Source organism: Schistocerca nitens, chromosome 9 (assembly GCF_023898315.1).
Source record: "Schistocerca nitens isolate TAMUIC-IGC-003100 chromosome 9, iqSchNite1.1, whole genome shotgun sequence".
Taxonomy (NCBI): Eukaryota; Metazoa; Arthropoda; class Insecta; order Orthoptera; family Acrididae; genus Schistocerca; species Schistocerca nitens.
The window spans coordinates 125,174,310-125,190,793 of record NC_064622.1 but is presented as its reverse complement, the minus strand read 5'-3'; the positions used below and the strand labels follow the sequence as shown (position 1 = coordinate 125,190,793).

General features: G+C 42.1%; 1 protein-coding gene across 1 annotated transcript in view; it reads right to left on the bottom strand.

Annotated features, from left to right (window-relative positions):
* Positions 1-4,988: 4,988 nt before the first annotated feature.
* Positions 4,989-16,484, bottom strand: part of LOC126202882 (UDP-glycosyltransferase UGT5-like) — a 126,749-nt gene continuing 115,253 nt past the window's right edge. The window contains exon 6 of the mRNA XM_049936940.1: positions 4,989-5,434. Coding sequence (XP_049792897.1) covers positions 5,125-5,434 — 310 coding nt within the window. The 3' untranslated portion in view covers positions 4,989-5,124. The remainder of the gene's footprint in view (positions 5,435-16,484) is intronic.

Sequence of the window (16,484 nt, the reverse complement as noted above, 5' to 3'; positions counted from 1 at the left end):
CCGCAACGGTCGCAGGTTCTAATCCCGCCACGGGCATGGATGTGTGTGATGTCCTTAGGTTAGTTAGGTTTAAGTAGTTCTAAGTTCTATGGGACTGATGACCTCAGGTGTTAAGTCTCATAGTGCTCAGAGCCATTTGAACCATTTTTGAAAATAACGAGTGGCGGACGGGGCAAGGAGGAAATCAAAAGCAAACTAGCAATGGCAAAAAGGTCATTCCTGGCCAAGAGAAGTCTACTAATATCAAATATCGGCCTTAATTTGAGGAAGAAATTTCTGAGAATGTACGTCTGGAGTACATCATTGTGTGGTAGAGAAACATGGACAATGGGAAAACCGTTCCGAAGCATTTGAGATGTGGTGCTACAGACGAATGTTGAAAATTAGGTGGACTGATAAGATAAGGAATGAGGAGGTTCTGTGCAGAATCGGAGAGGAAAGGAACATGTGGAAAACATTGATAGAGGGGACAGGATGATAGAATATCTGTTAAGACGTGAGGGAATGACTTCCATGGTACTAGAGGGAGCTGTAGAAGGCAAATAATAGAGGACGTAGGTTGCAAGTGCTACTCTGAGATGAAGAGGTTAGCACAGGAGAGGAATTCGTGGCGGGCTTCATTAAACCAGTCAGAAGACTGATGACCTCCCCCCCCCCCCCAAAAAAAAATAAAATAAAAGCCTAGGGACCTATGACCTCAGCAGTTTGGTCCCCTAAGAACTTACCACCACCGTCTACATCTACAACCCTGAAGGAAAGAGGAAAAGTATGCACACTTCTTTTACAGACAAGTCTCCTGTAGAGTTTTACCCAAATCCCGACAAACAAACTGCACAAATCTGTACAAATGAACCAGAGAAAATTTCCCCATTCCACACATAAGAGCGAGGATTGAAAGATAATAGCCGCTGGCGGTTTGCGGCATCTTCGACTGTGGAAAAACTGAACTGCATGTGGTTGACACACAAAGAATCGTCAGCAGCGATTATTATTGGGAATGTATTGTTCTTGTCTGTGACCGGGCACCCCAGAAAGATCTTTTCCCAAATCGAGACAATGTTGTTCTTATGCAAAATGGGGCAACAGCTCTTACGGCCGAACACGCAACGGTACTTCTGAAGTGAACATTCCCTGTTGTTTTGGATCGCTGGCTTGGTAACAGTCCACACCGAAACCCTACAGATTCCAGAATGCAATCTTCAAAGGACCTCGTCCGCGCAACAAGACCCGCTTATTGCACGTGTTCAGAAGAAATGGAACTTAGCCACCTCTGAAGAGATGGCAGTCCTCACAAAGAGTTTCGGCAGACGAAATGAAAAATATCTTCATAGTCAGGGACGCCATGAAAATACTGAAAAAGTGAGAAGATAACTGCCCAAATGATTCGTTCAAACGTAGGTGTATGTTTTTGTAGATAAAATTCTGTGTAATAAATATATTCTAAAAAATCTTGAGGGAGGAACTACCTATCCACCATGTAGTATATAACTGGTTATGACACTTTATCAGCAGTGTCTCTAATTACTACGTCAACTTGGTCATTCCTGTGAGTTTCGTACCTACATTTCAATTCCTCAAGCTCTGGTACGAAGCTGAATGATTCTTCCGTTTCTTACCACTAAAACAACATAAGTTTCTTCTATCAGGATTCTGATATTATATTGAGAGTTGCAGATGAACCAGAAGTTTGTTCCATACTAATAGAAATATTTTTAAAAATTGTGCATGGGCGTGAATTTCAAGCTATTTCCCTCTGTAAGTGAATAGCAGGGTCGTTACTTGTTTTCGTTTCGAAGACAAAAGCGCTCGACCAGATGAAATGTGTAGACACAAAGTGGAATGGCCGGAAAATAGTGCTGCAGTTACAAATTTTAGTAGTGTCAAATGCAAGCGTTGTACAGTAGTCGTTCAAGATCAAATCAAAGCTAACTCAAACAATTTTAGATGAGCGCATGCGCGAGTAAAGCTTTGTTGTTTTCCCGCTTGCAGTGCCACATATGCAAAATGGCGACTCTTGAGCATATAGCGTTCTATGTTCATCAGTTCGCTAAGTGTGTAATTGTAATATCAGTTCAAACTGCGTTTAGTTTAAATTTTATGATCCGCATTGTGACTAAAACACCGGCTGATTGTATAGTAATTTCGAAACGATCAGGTATGTGTGAAAAGCGAAAGCAAGGGACGTCCAAAAGTGTCTGAAGAAGAAGGTAACCGTATGAGAGCATCGTCACTTCATGTTGATAAGATGCCCATTCGGAAAGTAAGTCTTACCTTCCTGGCTCTCTATTCTACCCTTCAATGGTCCCAACGCACCCTCCAAACACCTTGACTAGTTCAACACTTCGTCTCAACCCCTCCAAAACCCAGGTAATCATCATAAGCCGCACCACCAACTCCTTCTGTCCCCCAATTTCTACCTCACAATTTATGGTCGTCCCATCCAGCTCACCCCACCCTGAGAGACCTTGGTCTCACCCTCGACCATCACCTCACCTGGACCCCTCACCTACTGACAATCCAGCTGAACACCCATTCCCACCACTGCCTATTGAAGCTGCCTGCTCAGACATCGGGATTGCATCCTTCAACCATCCTCCACACCTACAAATTCCTCCTCCATCCTATCCTCTGTTATGCCAGCGTTGCCTGGATCTCTGACCCCCCCCCCCTCGCACTTTTACAAATCCCTCCAAATCCTCAAATGCCACGTGCTCTGCCTTGCCTTCTGTATCCACCTTCCTTCCCCCACATGACCCTTGTGTGGCCTCATCCCCTTCCCCTACCTCTTACTTTTCCACCACATCTCTGCATCCTTTACAATGTCTACAGTCTCCTCTCCACCCCCTGCCCATTGCTGTGCCTGTATTGCTGTATCTCTCCCTCTCCACTTCCACAGCCTCCTTCATCTGGTCAATTTCCAGTACCTTCCCCTCCTGGATGTTGAACTTCGCCGTGACATGTACCATTCCTTCCAACTGTAACCTGCCCTCAGGGCCCCCTTTTTCCTCTCCCCTCTTTCTCCCAGAGCGGATTTTCCTCCTTTCCCCCCTGGGTCCCTGCACCCCCTCCTTGACTGTGTCCTCCCAAGTCCTTCCCTTCCTGGTCCTCTTTGGCACACCCCCACCTGTCTCCTTCCTCCCCTCCCCTCCGTCCCTTCTCGCTCATCACCATGCCCCTGGCAGATCCTCTGTTTGCTCATCGTCCTCAGTGTGCTACATCAGTGTTGTTTTTGGTGCTGTTCTCCCATGCGTCAAGAGCTGTGATTGTTATGTGCTACGCCATCTGTCGATACTTTTATGATCCAGCGTGTGGTTTCTTTTTGCGTGCGCTACTTTTTTACTGTTTTTATCTCCATTTTACAGTCGCCCCTCTTTTTGTCTGTTCTCTTCCGTATTATTCCCCCTTTTTTATATCTATGTACACCATATTTTCTCCTTCCTGTTATTTTAAATGTCTTCTTTGTATACTTCCTTACTTTTGGCTGAAGAGCAGTGGATATGCTGCTGCCAGCCCACCCAGTTGCCCAAGACGACGGTGTGTAAGGTTTTTATAAAACGTTTACTTATGCATCCTTATTCGTTATAGGTTGCCAGATAACTGCGGCATACGTTGTAACTTTGTAAGTGAACTATTGCAGTGGATAAATGACTTCCTCAATAGTGAGATTTCGAATGTTCAGCCTAGTTATTGTTTCCATTTTCTGCACAATACTTTGACGAGCAACTCGCAGCTCATGAAGAAGATGGCTGAGTTGGTGTTTGAAATATTGTTCAGAAAATAGAAACAACAACTCGCCTGAACATCAGAAATCTCACTATTAATCAATCACACCGGGAAAACCTGCGAGTTCAGAAGACTTTCTTGATCATGTGGTATTTAGTATGAGACAACTATTCATCTGCCCGCATCTCGTGGTCGTGCGGTAGCGTTCTCGCTTCCCACGCCCGGGTTCGATTCCCGGCGGGGTCAGGGATTTTCTCTACCTCGTGATGGCTGGGTGTTGTGTGCTGTCCTTAGGTTAGTTAGGTTTAAGTAGTTCTAAGTTCTAGGGGACTTATGACCACAGCAGTTGAGTCCCATAGTGCTCAGAGCCATTTGAACCATTTTTTTTTTAACTATTCATCTAAGTGGATGGTAAATATCCATAATGTTCATATCTGGGGGTCAGAACATCCTCAGAAACCAGTACACAACCAAAGAGAGTCCCCAGAATTAGACATTTCTGCGGGCTGCCTCAACACCAACTGTGTGAACTATTTTTTTTTTTTTTTTTTTTGGCCGTTATGTGGATATGTTGCAAGATTTGCACTTTCCCCAATTACAAGATGTACCTGATAATATTATTTTGGCTACAAGCTGGAGTCCCCTCTCCATTTGCACTTCATTATACAAAAGTGATGGAATGTTGAAATCTCTGATCGTTGGATTGGTCGTAATGGTGAATATGATATTGCCCTTTTCTGCTGATATCCACGTTCACCTGACATCATGCCATGCGACTTTTTCGCTTGGGGATTTGTAGAAGATCGTGTCTATGTTTCGCCACCACCTAATGATTTGCCCAGTTTGAAACACAGAACTGAAGAAGCTTCTATCACTTGGGACTTGTTAACCATAGAGTGAGAAGATTGGATTTTAGTTGAATGTGTGCTTCACAACTAAAGGTCCACATATTAAACCTTTGTAAGAATAATAGATTAGCTTATCTTCAGTTGGATGTATTAACCATATTAAATAGTCTGAATTAAACTTTTATAAAACACCATTGAAACTGGAACATTTTTAAGGAAATTTTGCAGATTTTACATAAGACACAGACATATGACATAGAAAGTTAAGAAGCATCAAATTTTTTAGAGCTATAAATAGATTTTCAGACACTCTGATGAAAGTGGACTAATGTGAGGAGCTGGAGATGACTCAGAGAATGGCTTTGAAATCCAGGGAAGAAGCATACTGCAAAAATAAATAATAGAATGAAGTCAGTAAAATAAATACTAAACATTTACTGTACAGTAAGTACAAAATAATTCTACGTGTGTGTGTGTGTGGTTTGAGGTTTTCGGGTTTCTTCGTAACTTCTACAATACTGTATTTGTACAAGTTAAAAACTTATTTTCGGTGTTACGCATGTTTCTTTGATTTAGTCGACGCCTTTGCAGCTGTTGTGTTTGGCCCGCTGACGCCGAGCAGCCTGAACAGAGTTCTGAGCACGACCACCAGAATCCAGAGCGCCAGTGCAGCGGCGGCTGCCACAGCACCGACGACATCTAGCAGGCACAGCTGGTACCACGCAAGGTCCAGCGATGCCGACCTTATGTGTGGCGCTCCCTTGTGGCGCACCACGTACTCCGTCCAGTATACCACCTCCTGCAGCGGCGTGCGGGGTCTGTCGTGGAACAGCCGCGACAGCTCCTGGGCTCTCTTCTTGTATCTATGGACAAATTAATTATACATATTTGGTGACATTTACTTGAAGTTACCAGTTCATAAAAAACATCTCTCTACAGTTACTTTTCATTAAACATGCGAAATCCAACTCGTTTGGGGTGACAGTATCAACAAAAAGAGGTGACATAATTTTGGCTGTTCCTCAAGGAACTGCCTTCGAACCATAACCTCTCGGCCACCCTGGCCGGCACGAAAACTACAGCTCGGTAGTTTTCGCACAGTACTTAGATGACGTAGTAAATTGTAGGAATACCGGAAATATTGGCAGCATTGGTATGGAAAGAAACGTAACTGAATTTGTGAGGCAAAAACTGCGAGCCAAATACTTATTTGATCTTTGTTTGTTCGTTTATTTTGCACACAACTAGAACTGCACATCGTTCAGTGTTAGTCCATTGTGTATTTTAGGTCCTCACAAAATATAAATTGTATTTTATAAGTAATAAAATTTAGTTGATCGTGTAACTTCTGCTCATTTATGTAACCAAAGCAATTACTTTTGTTCTAAGTACAGTTTACATGCACCAATATAAAAGAATCTGTATAACTATTTTGTCATTTTGTAGTCAGTAGAACGTTCATCATGATCAAAGGTACCGTAAGAGTTTGCTGTCATTATTGATAATTGTTAAAGTTGCTTACGAGTAACAAAAAATGTTTTATTCAAGTTCGATGAAGGATTGTCTATGTTTTTGTCTTCTTTTTAAATTGTTCTCGTTTTTCGCAAAACTGTTTTCTAGCGCTGTATGATAAATATGTATTTTTTTTTTATTTTTACTGCAAGACCCCTCTGTTTCAAATTACGAATCAACAATTTTCGGATAACACCTGAATTAAACATTGACAGTTTCAGTTTTGTTCTAAATACTGTTTATTTTTAAGTAACAGACTAGAGGATAACTATCAAGAAAAAAATCTTCTGTAGATACCACGATTCTTTATATACCCTCACTCAGTTTCTAGGTGGTTTACTGCTTCCGGTTTCAAGACGAATCTAGTAAGACACTGATCGCATATGCGAACAGAGCGATCGAAATGAGATAAGGCCTTGCTTAACAGAAATGCAATGTGGTTAAAATCTTACATGACCAACACAACTAGGAAAACTACGATAATCTACGGTAGGTTCAAAATGGCTCTGAGCACTATGGGACTCAACTGCTGAGGTCATAAGTCCCCTAGAACTTAGAACTACTTAAACCTAACTAACCTAAGGACAACACACACATCCATGCCCGAGGCAGGATTCGAACCTGCGACCGTAGCGGTCGCGCGGTTCCAGACTGTAGCGCCAGAACCGCTCGGCCACCAGCGGCCGGCTAATCTACGGTAGCAAACAGCAGTTTTATTATAGCTCTGTATGTGACGTATACGATAGCATCTTCTGGTTACACTAACTTAGAAGTTTCAGTTATTTACTCAGCCAAGGAACCAAACGTGAGTGTATGGATGTGGTAGCCTAATGTCTAATGATATTGCATTGGTGTACATAATTATATTGCTGTATAAGAAAAAAGACTCGGGAAAAAAGCGAGAAGCTGCCTTGCCTGGTGGGACGAGAGCATGGAGATAAAAGAAGAATGGAATTGTCATTACGTCACAAACTTGAAGCCGTCATCCGCCATCTTACGTAGCCTAAAACATTAGGTTCAGCGCGTTTATACCACCATGGTTCACCACGTATATACGTCCCCGTGACGTCAATCTGACGTGCCCATACGTCGTTTCAACCGTTGTGAATAACTATTGACTTTCGTAGTCATATCACAAATAGAATCTGGTGCTTTGATTGTGTGCAGATGTAGTTAATTCATGAAAAATGCGTCGTTCACGGGTGTAATAATCGACCCTATCGTAATGTTGTTTAAGAAAAGCACATTTTAACCGCAAATCCTCCGGCATTGGAGTCACACTGAATCAATGGTCTTGCGTCCACACAACACATATCTATGTGACCACACAGATTGTTGTTGCAGTATTTCATGCCGTAAATTCCTCCCATCGATTATTATCCATTGTTCACATTTCTTCTCTCTTTAAAAAGGATTCTGGCTAGAACAGCTGTAAACAGCGCTCATGTGTATGAGAGTTTTATGTGTATGAATGAACGCGTGTGGGCGCGCAGGTGTGTGTGTGTGCGCGCGCGCGCGCGCTTTGCTTCCTGACCGATGAAGGGTCTGGCTGAAAACATATGAACAGTCTTTTCGTTGTGCCTGCCTGCGGCTCGGCGTGTGAATAGCAGCAGTCTAACTGCTTCATAGAATAGTTACTTCCTCGTGAAGTTTATTGTAAGGAATCCACCTCACTTCAACAGGAATAATGTTGTATATAATTACAGTAACGGAAGAAAACCATGACATTATGCCACGTTAAGGTTGTGTGTAGCACAAATAGGGGTTCACAATACTGCAACCAAATGTTTTGATCCCTTACGCAGTGATATAAAATGCCTCACAGAGAGCAAAGTAAGATTTAAACTAAATTGCAAACGTTTCTCTTTAGCAACTCCTTATCCACATAAGACGATCTATTACTGTAAAGTGTAAAACGGCGATGACTTCGATTTACTAACTTACATTTGTCTGTCTCTAATTAAAAAAAACTAATTTATGCTCAGCATGGAGGCATACAAAGAAATTGATGTTATTTTAAAATGACTCGTTCCACATCATTAAAATTTATCCTACAAATGATGTGTGGAACATGAAACTAACTAACTATTGGTATATCACAAAGCATGGTATAAACTTCTGTACTCTGAAAACCTCAAAATTAATTTCAAAATTGAAACGAAGAAGATGATCAAAGAGCCCTACATTCCAACTGTAATATGTTGGGTTATTCCTGAAAAACTGACAGAGTTAATGGCGAGAAATATTCCGGGAAAAGAAGTAAACTGGCTACTATTGGAAAGGTAGGCCTAAATGTTACATGGGCTAGGCTGTCATTACTAAAAAAATTACTGACATACAGGTTAAAGAAAAATATCCCTTTTATGTGGTCTTTGTGTTTGAGACTGTTCCCTTAGCCATATTTATAGTATTGCACAATAGTGGAACATGTTTACAAATTATGCGTGGAGGTACGCCTCTATGCAGTTTTCCTTTGACATTTCAGCAGTCGTTCAGTTTCCAGAATGAGATTTTCACTCTGCAGCGGAGTGTGCGCTGATATGAAACTTCCTGGAAGATTAAAACTGTGCGCCGGACCGAGACTCGAACTCCGGACCTTTGGCTTTCGCGGGCAAGTGCTCTACCAACTTTTTATTATTTTTTTTTATTATTCTCATTTTGTTCGTTTTAGTTCGTTGTATGTGCTCGGGGCGGACGTCGTAAGACATCCGTTTAAGTTCGTCTTTGATCGGTTAACTCAGTTTTTTTATTACAGAGGGTTTCTAACCCTCTGACCGAACACGCTGAGACGTCGTACGACATACGTTTAAGTTCGTTGTTGATCGGTTAACTCAGTTTTTTTTATTACAGAGGGTTGCTAACCCTCTGACCGAACACGCTGAGACGTCGTACGACATACGTTTAAGTTCGTTGTTGATCGGTTAACTCAGTTTTTTTATTACAGAGGGTTGCTAACCCTCTGACCGAACACGCTGAGACGTCGTACGACATACGTTTAAGTTCGTTGTTGATCGGTTAACTCAGTTTTTTTATTACAGAGGGTTGCTAACCCTCTGACCGAACACGCTGAGACGTCGTACGACATACGTTTAAGTTCGTTGTTGATCGGTTAACTCAGTTCTTTATTACAGAGGGTTGCTAACCCTCTGACCGAACACGCTGAGACGTCGTACGACATACGTTTAAGTTCGTTGTTGATCGGTTAACTCAGTTTTTTTTATTACAGAGGGTTGCTAACCCTCTGACCGAACACGCTGAGACGTCGTACGACATACGTTTAAGTTCGTTGTTGATCGGTTAACTCAGTTTTTTTATTACAGAGGGTTGCTAACCCTCTGACCGAACACGCTGAGACGTCGTACGACATACGTTTAAGTTCGTTGTTGATCGGTTAACTCAGTTTTTTTATTACAGAGGGTTGCTAACCCTCTGACCGAACACGCTGAGACGTCGTACGACATACGTTTAAGTTCGTTGTTGATCGGTTAACTCAGTTCTTTATTACAGAGGGTTGCTAACCCTCTGACCGAACACGCTGAGACGTCGTACGACATACGTTTAAGTTCGTTGTTGATCGGTTAACTCAGTTTTTTTTATTACAGAGGGTTGCTAACCCTCTGACCGAACACGCTGAGACGTCGTACGACATACGTTTAAGTTCCTTGTTGATCGGTTAACTCAGTTTTTTTATTACAGAGGGTTGCTAACCCTCTGACCGAACACGCTGAGACGTCGTACGACATACGTTTAAGTTCGTTGTTGATCGGTTAACTCAGTTTTTTTATTACAGAGGGTTGCTAACCCTCTGACCGAACACGCTGAGACGTCGTACGACATACGTTTAAATTCGTTGTTGATCGGTTAACTCAGTTTTTTTAATACAGAGGGTTGCTAACCCTCTGACCGAACACTCTGAGACGTCGTACGACATACGTTTAAGTTCGTTGTTGATCGGTTAACTCAGTTTTTTTATTACAGAGGGTTGCTAACCCTCTGACCGAACACGCTGAGACGTCGTACGACATACGTTTAAGTTCGTTGTTGATCGGTTAACTCAGTTTTTTTTTATTACAGAGGGTTGCTAACCCTCTGACCGAACACGCTGAGACGTCGTACGACATACGTTTAAGTTCGTTGTTGATCGGTTAACTCAGTTTTTTTATTACAAAGGGTTGCTAACCCTCTGACCGAACACGCTGAGACGTCGTACGACATACGTTTAAGTTCGTTGTTGATCAGTTAACTCAGTTTTTTTATTACAGAGGGTTGCTAACCCTCTGACCGAACACGCTGAGACGTCGTACGACATACGTTTAAGTTCGTTGTTGATCGGTTAACTCAGTTTTTTTATTACAGAGGGTTGCTAACCCTCTGACCGAACACGCTGAGACGTCGTACGACATAGTTTAAGTTCGTTGTTGATCGGTTAACTCAGTTTTTTTATTACAGAGGGTTGCTAACCCTCTGACCGAACACGCTGATACGTCGTACGACATACGTTTAAGTTCGTTGTTGATCGGTTAACTCAGTTTTTTTATTACAGAGGGTTGCTAACCCTCTGACCGAACACGCTGAGACGTCGTACGACATACGTTTAAGTTCGTTGTTGATCGGTTAACTCAGTTTTTTTATTACAGAGGGTTGCTAACCCTCTGACCGAACACGCTGAGACGTCGTACGACATACGTTTAAGTTCGTTGTTGATCGGTTAACTCAGTTTTTTTATTACAGAGGGTTGCTAACCCTCTGACCGAACACGCTGAGACGTCGTACGACATACGTTTAAGTTCGTTGTTGATCGGTTAACTCAGTTTTTTTATTACAGAGGGTTGCTAACCCTCTGACCGAACACGCTGAGACGTCGTACGACATACGTTTAAGTTCGTTGTTGATCGGTTAACTCAGTTTTTTTATTACAGAGGGTTGCTAACCCTCTGACCGAACACGCTGAGACGTCGTACGACATACGTTTAAGTTCGTTGTTGATCGGTTAACTCAGTTTTTTTATTACAGAGGGTTGCTAACCCTCTGACCGAACACGCTGAGACGTCGTACGACATACGTTTAAGTTCGTTGTTGATCGGTTAACTCAGTTTTTTTATTACAGAGGGTTGCTAACCCTCTGACCGAACACGCTGAGACGTCGTACGACATACGTTTAAGTTCGTTGTTGATCGGTTAACTCAGTTTTTTTTATTACAGAGGGTTGCTAACCCTCTGACCGAACACGCTGAGACGTCGTACGACATACGTTTAAGTTCCTTGTTGATCGGTTAACTCAGTTTTTTTATTACAGAGGGTTGCTAACCCTCTGACCGAACACGCTGAGACGTCGTACGACATACGTTTAAGTTCGTTGTTGATCGGTTAACTCAGTTTTTTTATTACAGAGGGTTGCTAACCCTCTGACCGAACACGCTGATACGTCGTACGACATACGTTTAAGTTCGTTGTTGATCGGTTAACTCAGTTTTTTTATTACAGAGGGTTGCTAACCCTCTGACCGAACACGCTGAGACGTCGTACGACATACGTTTAAGTTCGTTGTTGATCGGTTAACTCAGTTTTTTTATTACAGAGGGTTGCTAACCCTCTGACCGAACACGCTGAGACGTCGTACGACATACGTTTAAGTTCGTTGTTGATCGGTTAACTCAGTTTTTTTATTACAGAGGGTTGCTAACCCTCTGACCGAACACGCTGAGACGTCGTACGACATACGTTTAAGTTCGTTGTTGATCGGTTAACTCAGTTTTTTTATTACAGAGGGTTGCTAACCCTCTGACCGAACACGCTGAGACGTCGTACGACATACGTTTAAGTTCGTTGTTGATCGGTTAACTCAGTTTTTTTATTACAGAGGGTTGCTAACCCTCTGACCGAACACGCTGAGACGTCGTACGACATACGTTTAAGTTCGTTGTTGATCGGTTAACTCAGTTTTTTTATTACAGAGGGTTGCTAACCCTCTGACCGAACCCGCTGAGCAACCGTGCCGGCTGAGCTACCCTAGCACGACTCACGGACGTCCTCGCAGCTTTCCCGAGTTTGAGTCTCGGTCCGGCACACAGTTTTAATCTACCAGGAAGTTACAGTCGTTCAGTTCGTTGACATCACAAGATACTTGCGTCTTCCCTCATTGTACACGTTTATGGGCTAGCAAAGTACACGTCGGTAAGTTTTATGCAAAAGTGAGCATTAAAGATGTTGTACATACGAGTTAAAAGCTGAAAATTTAACGAACAAAAAGCAGTACCAGTAAGGAAACAAGCATTAATACTATGTTATTCATGTAAATCTGTAATTTTTAGTATTTAAAACAGTTGTTGTGTACACAAGACAAAATAATGAACACGAATCAATCGTAAATAGTAGTCTGCTAGTGCTTTGGGCTATTTAAGATGGCGGCACTCTGGCTTCAAAACAACGTATTGTGTAAGTCTATTATGGAGGTAAAACAGGAATAGAGTCGTCAGAGTGCCTTCTCCTTTTTTTCTTACTTCCATGGACGAGAGGTGTTTATGCAACGTTTCTATGAGCAGCAAATATGCACAGCAGGCAACTGCAGGAGGCCGCTGTTACATACCGCAGCAGCTGAATTAAAAAATCTGTATGTTGTTAAAAGTGGTCAAACTTTATTCACTTATTGACTCGTTAATGACTGCAGCAGTTTGTTTTTACATGAGTATAAAATCAGTGTCATTCTGGAAGAGATGAGTACGGAGATTTCCGTTGAGCAGAGGTTGCTCTATACGGTGTAGTGTGTGAAGATAAGGTTTAGGGACGTTCAACTTAGACGTTGACTTACTGGAGATATCTGTAAGTCAGTCACCATGAATCGAGGATTTAATAAAATTATCATGTGATAGGAGCAGGAAAAAAAAACTGGCGTTCTACGGATCGGAACGTGGAATGTCAGATCCCTTAACCGGGCAGGTAGATTAGAAAATTTAAAAAGGGAAATGGATAGGTTAAAGTTAGATGTAGTGGGAATTAGTGAAGTTTGATGGCAGGAGGAACAAGACTTTTGGTCAGGTGAGTACAGGGTTATAAACACAAAATCAAATAGGGGTAATGCAGGCGTAGGTTTAATAATGAATAAAAAAATAGGTGTGCGGGTAAGCTACTACAAACAGCATAGTGAACGCATTGTTGTGGCCAAGGTAGACACGAAGCCCACGCCTACTGCAGCAGTACAAGTTTATATGACAACTAGCTTTGCAGATGATGAAGAAATTGAAGAAATGTATGATGAGGTAAAAGAAATTATTCAGGTAGTGAAGGAAAAAGAAAATTTAATAGTCATGGGTGACTGGAATTCGAGAGTAGGAAAAGGGAGAGAAGGAAACGTAGTAGGTGAATATGGATTGGGGCTAAGAAATGAAAGAGCAAGCCGCCTGGTAGAATTTTGCACAGAGCATAACTTAATCATAGCTAACACTTGGTTCAAGAATCATGAAAGAAGGTTGTATACATGGAAGAATCCTGGAGATACTAGAATGTATCAGATAGATTATATAATGGTAAGACAGAGATTTAGGAACCAGGTTTTAAATTGTAAGACATTTCCAGGGGCAGATGTGGACTCTGACCACAATCTATTGGTTATGAACTGTAGATTAAAACTGAAGAAACTGCAAAAAGGTGGGAATTTAAGGAGATGGGATCTGGATAAACTGAAAGAACCAGAGGTTGTACAGAGTTTCAGGGAGAGCATAAGGGAACAATTGACAGGAATGGGGGAAAGAAGTACAGTAGAAGAAGAATGGGTAGCTCTGAGGAGGGAGCGAAAGGCTATTTACAATTTGTACAGAAACCAGATGGCAGTTATAAGAGTCGAGGGACATGAAAGGGAAGCAGTGGTTGGGAAGGGAGTGAGACAGGGTTGTAGCCTCTCCCCAATGTTATTCAATCTGTATATTGAGCAAGCAGTAAAGCAAACAAAAGAAAAATTCGGAGTAGGTATTAAAATCCATGGAGAAGAAATGAAAACTTTGAGGTTCGCCGATGACATTGTAATTCTATCAGAGACAGCAAAGGACTTGGAAGAGCAGTTGAACGGAATGGACAGTGTCTTGAAAGGAGGATATAAGATGAACATCAACAAAAGCAAAACGAGGATAATGGAATGTAGTCGAATTAAGTCGGGTGATGCTGAGGGAATTACATTAGGAAATGAGGCACTTAAAGTAATAAAGGGGTTTTGATATTTGGGGAGCAAAATAACTGATGATGGTCGAAGTAGAGAGGATATAAAATGTAGACTGTCAATGGCAAGCCAAGCGTTTCTGAAGAAGAGAAATTTGTTAACATCGAGTATCGATTTATGTGTCAGGAAGTCATTTCTGAAAGTATTTGTATGGAGTGTAGCCATGTATGTCACGGTGTCCATTATGACAATGAACAGAAGTAGTGATAATGCAGAACAACAAGGAAGGTAAACATAAATACTTAATGGATAGGCCTTGCAAGAGTAGATCTGTATGTATTGCTTAAGATAGTGGAACCATTACAGTGAGATGTGCTGTTCGTGATTTTGATCACACGATTGCAGACGAAGGTTTCCTAGCCGTCTGTATCAATTTCCATCTAACCTAAAACAATTGCTGCTCAGTCAACACTGTCGCTTTTCTAAGGTCACAGTTGTAACATGATGGAAGTAACGTGAAAGTCCTACACCCTGTTCATCGATTATGATCATGAAAACCGTTCGCAGTTACAAGAACAGACTTTGCGTGCCCACTATTCCCCATGAAAGTGCGCACTGTTAATAAATTCTACGTGTCTTTCTACGAGTACTGACAAATTTCTATTACACCAAAGCATATTTTTAGTCATCAGTCTTCCAACTGGTTTGATGCGGCCCGCAACGAATCCCTCACCTATGCCAAAATCTCCATCTCAGAGTAGCACTTCCAATCTATAACTCGTACTATCGCAGCTGAGACGTGTGAAGGCAGACCTTCACCATTGCTGCGTAAGGCATTCAGCGTCCTTCGGTGGCGCTTCTACAGTTTTGGAATGTGGGCACCTTAGCACTATGTTATGTCCTAGCTATTAATAGATTCAGCATCAGAGTTTTCAAGAACGTCGGTCACGAGATCAGTGTGCCTGCCGCCATTGGAGCAGGGCCTGCTCCGACCAGCTAATGGTAGGGTAATCGCTGCACCCCGCATCTTTTACTAACACAGATTATTGTATACGAAACACTCCCTTGGTTTAAGGGTAGCATTTTTGATTACTAATCAAACGTCGCCGGTCCTGGGTTCGAAACGCGCCCCGCGCTTACCTATTGATTAATACTCAGTACCGGTGACGGCCGAAGACTTCCGGCATAAGAAGTCACCTTTATTCTACCAACGGCCTTGTCAAAGAGGACGAAGGTGGTTCAGGGCACTCTCTTGTGCTTGGGGTAGAAAACTGCCCCTAAAGGTGGAAGAATCAAATCAGCAATGAGGATGCTGAAGACAATGGAAACCACTGCATTAGACACATAATGCGCATCCACAGGACATGTGGCCTGTAATTGAAAAAAAAAATGTCATGATCATCCCTCCACTGGAAAAACATTCCGGAGTAGTCCCCCATTCGGATCTCTGGGAGGGGACTGCCAACGGGGAAGTGACCATGAGAAAAAAATTGAATAAGCAACGGAAGGATAACATTCTACGAGTCCTGGCATGGAATGTCAGAAACCTGAACGTGGTAGGGAAGCAAGAAATTCTGAAAAGGGAAATGCAAAGGCTCAGTCTAGATATAGTAGAGGTCAGTGAAGTGAAATGGAAAGAAGACAAGGGTTTCTGGTCAGATGAGTGTTGGGTAATATCAACAGCAGCAGAAAATGGTACTCGTATAACGGGAGTAGGATTCGTTATGAATAGGAACGTAGGGCAGAGAGCGTCTTATTGTGAACAGTTCAGTTATAGGGTTGTTCTTATCGGAATAGAGAGCAAACGAACACCGATAACGATGGTTCAAATATACCAGATGGAGAGATACAGAAAGTATATGAGGATATTGAAAGGGTAATACAGTGCATAAGGGGAGATGAAAATCTGATAATCATGGGAGATTGGAATGCGGTTGTAAGGGAACAAATAGAAAAAAAGGTAACAGGAGAATATGGGCTTGAGACCACTATTTGAGTTCTGTAATAATACTCTATTCAAGAATGACAAGAGGAGTATGTATATTTGGAAAAGGCCGGGTGATACAGGAAGATTTCAGTTAGATTACATCATGGTCAGACAGAGATTCCGAAATCAGATACTAGTTGTAAGGTGTACCCAGGAGCAGATACAGAGTCAGATCACAATGTAGTTGTGATGAAGAGTAGGGTGAAGTTTAAGAGATCAATATGCAAAGAAATGGGATACGGTAGTACTAAGGGATGATGAGATA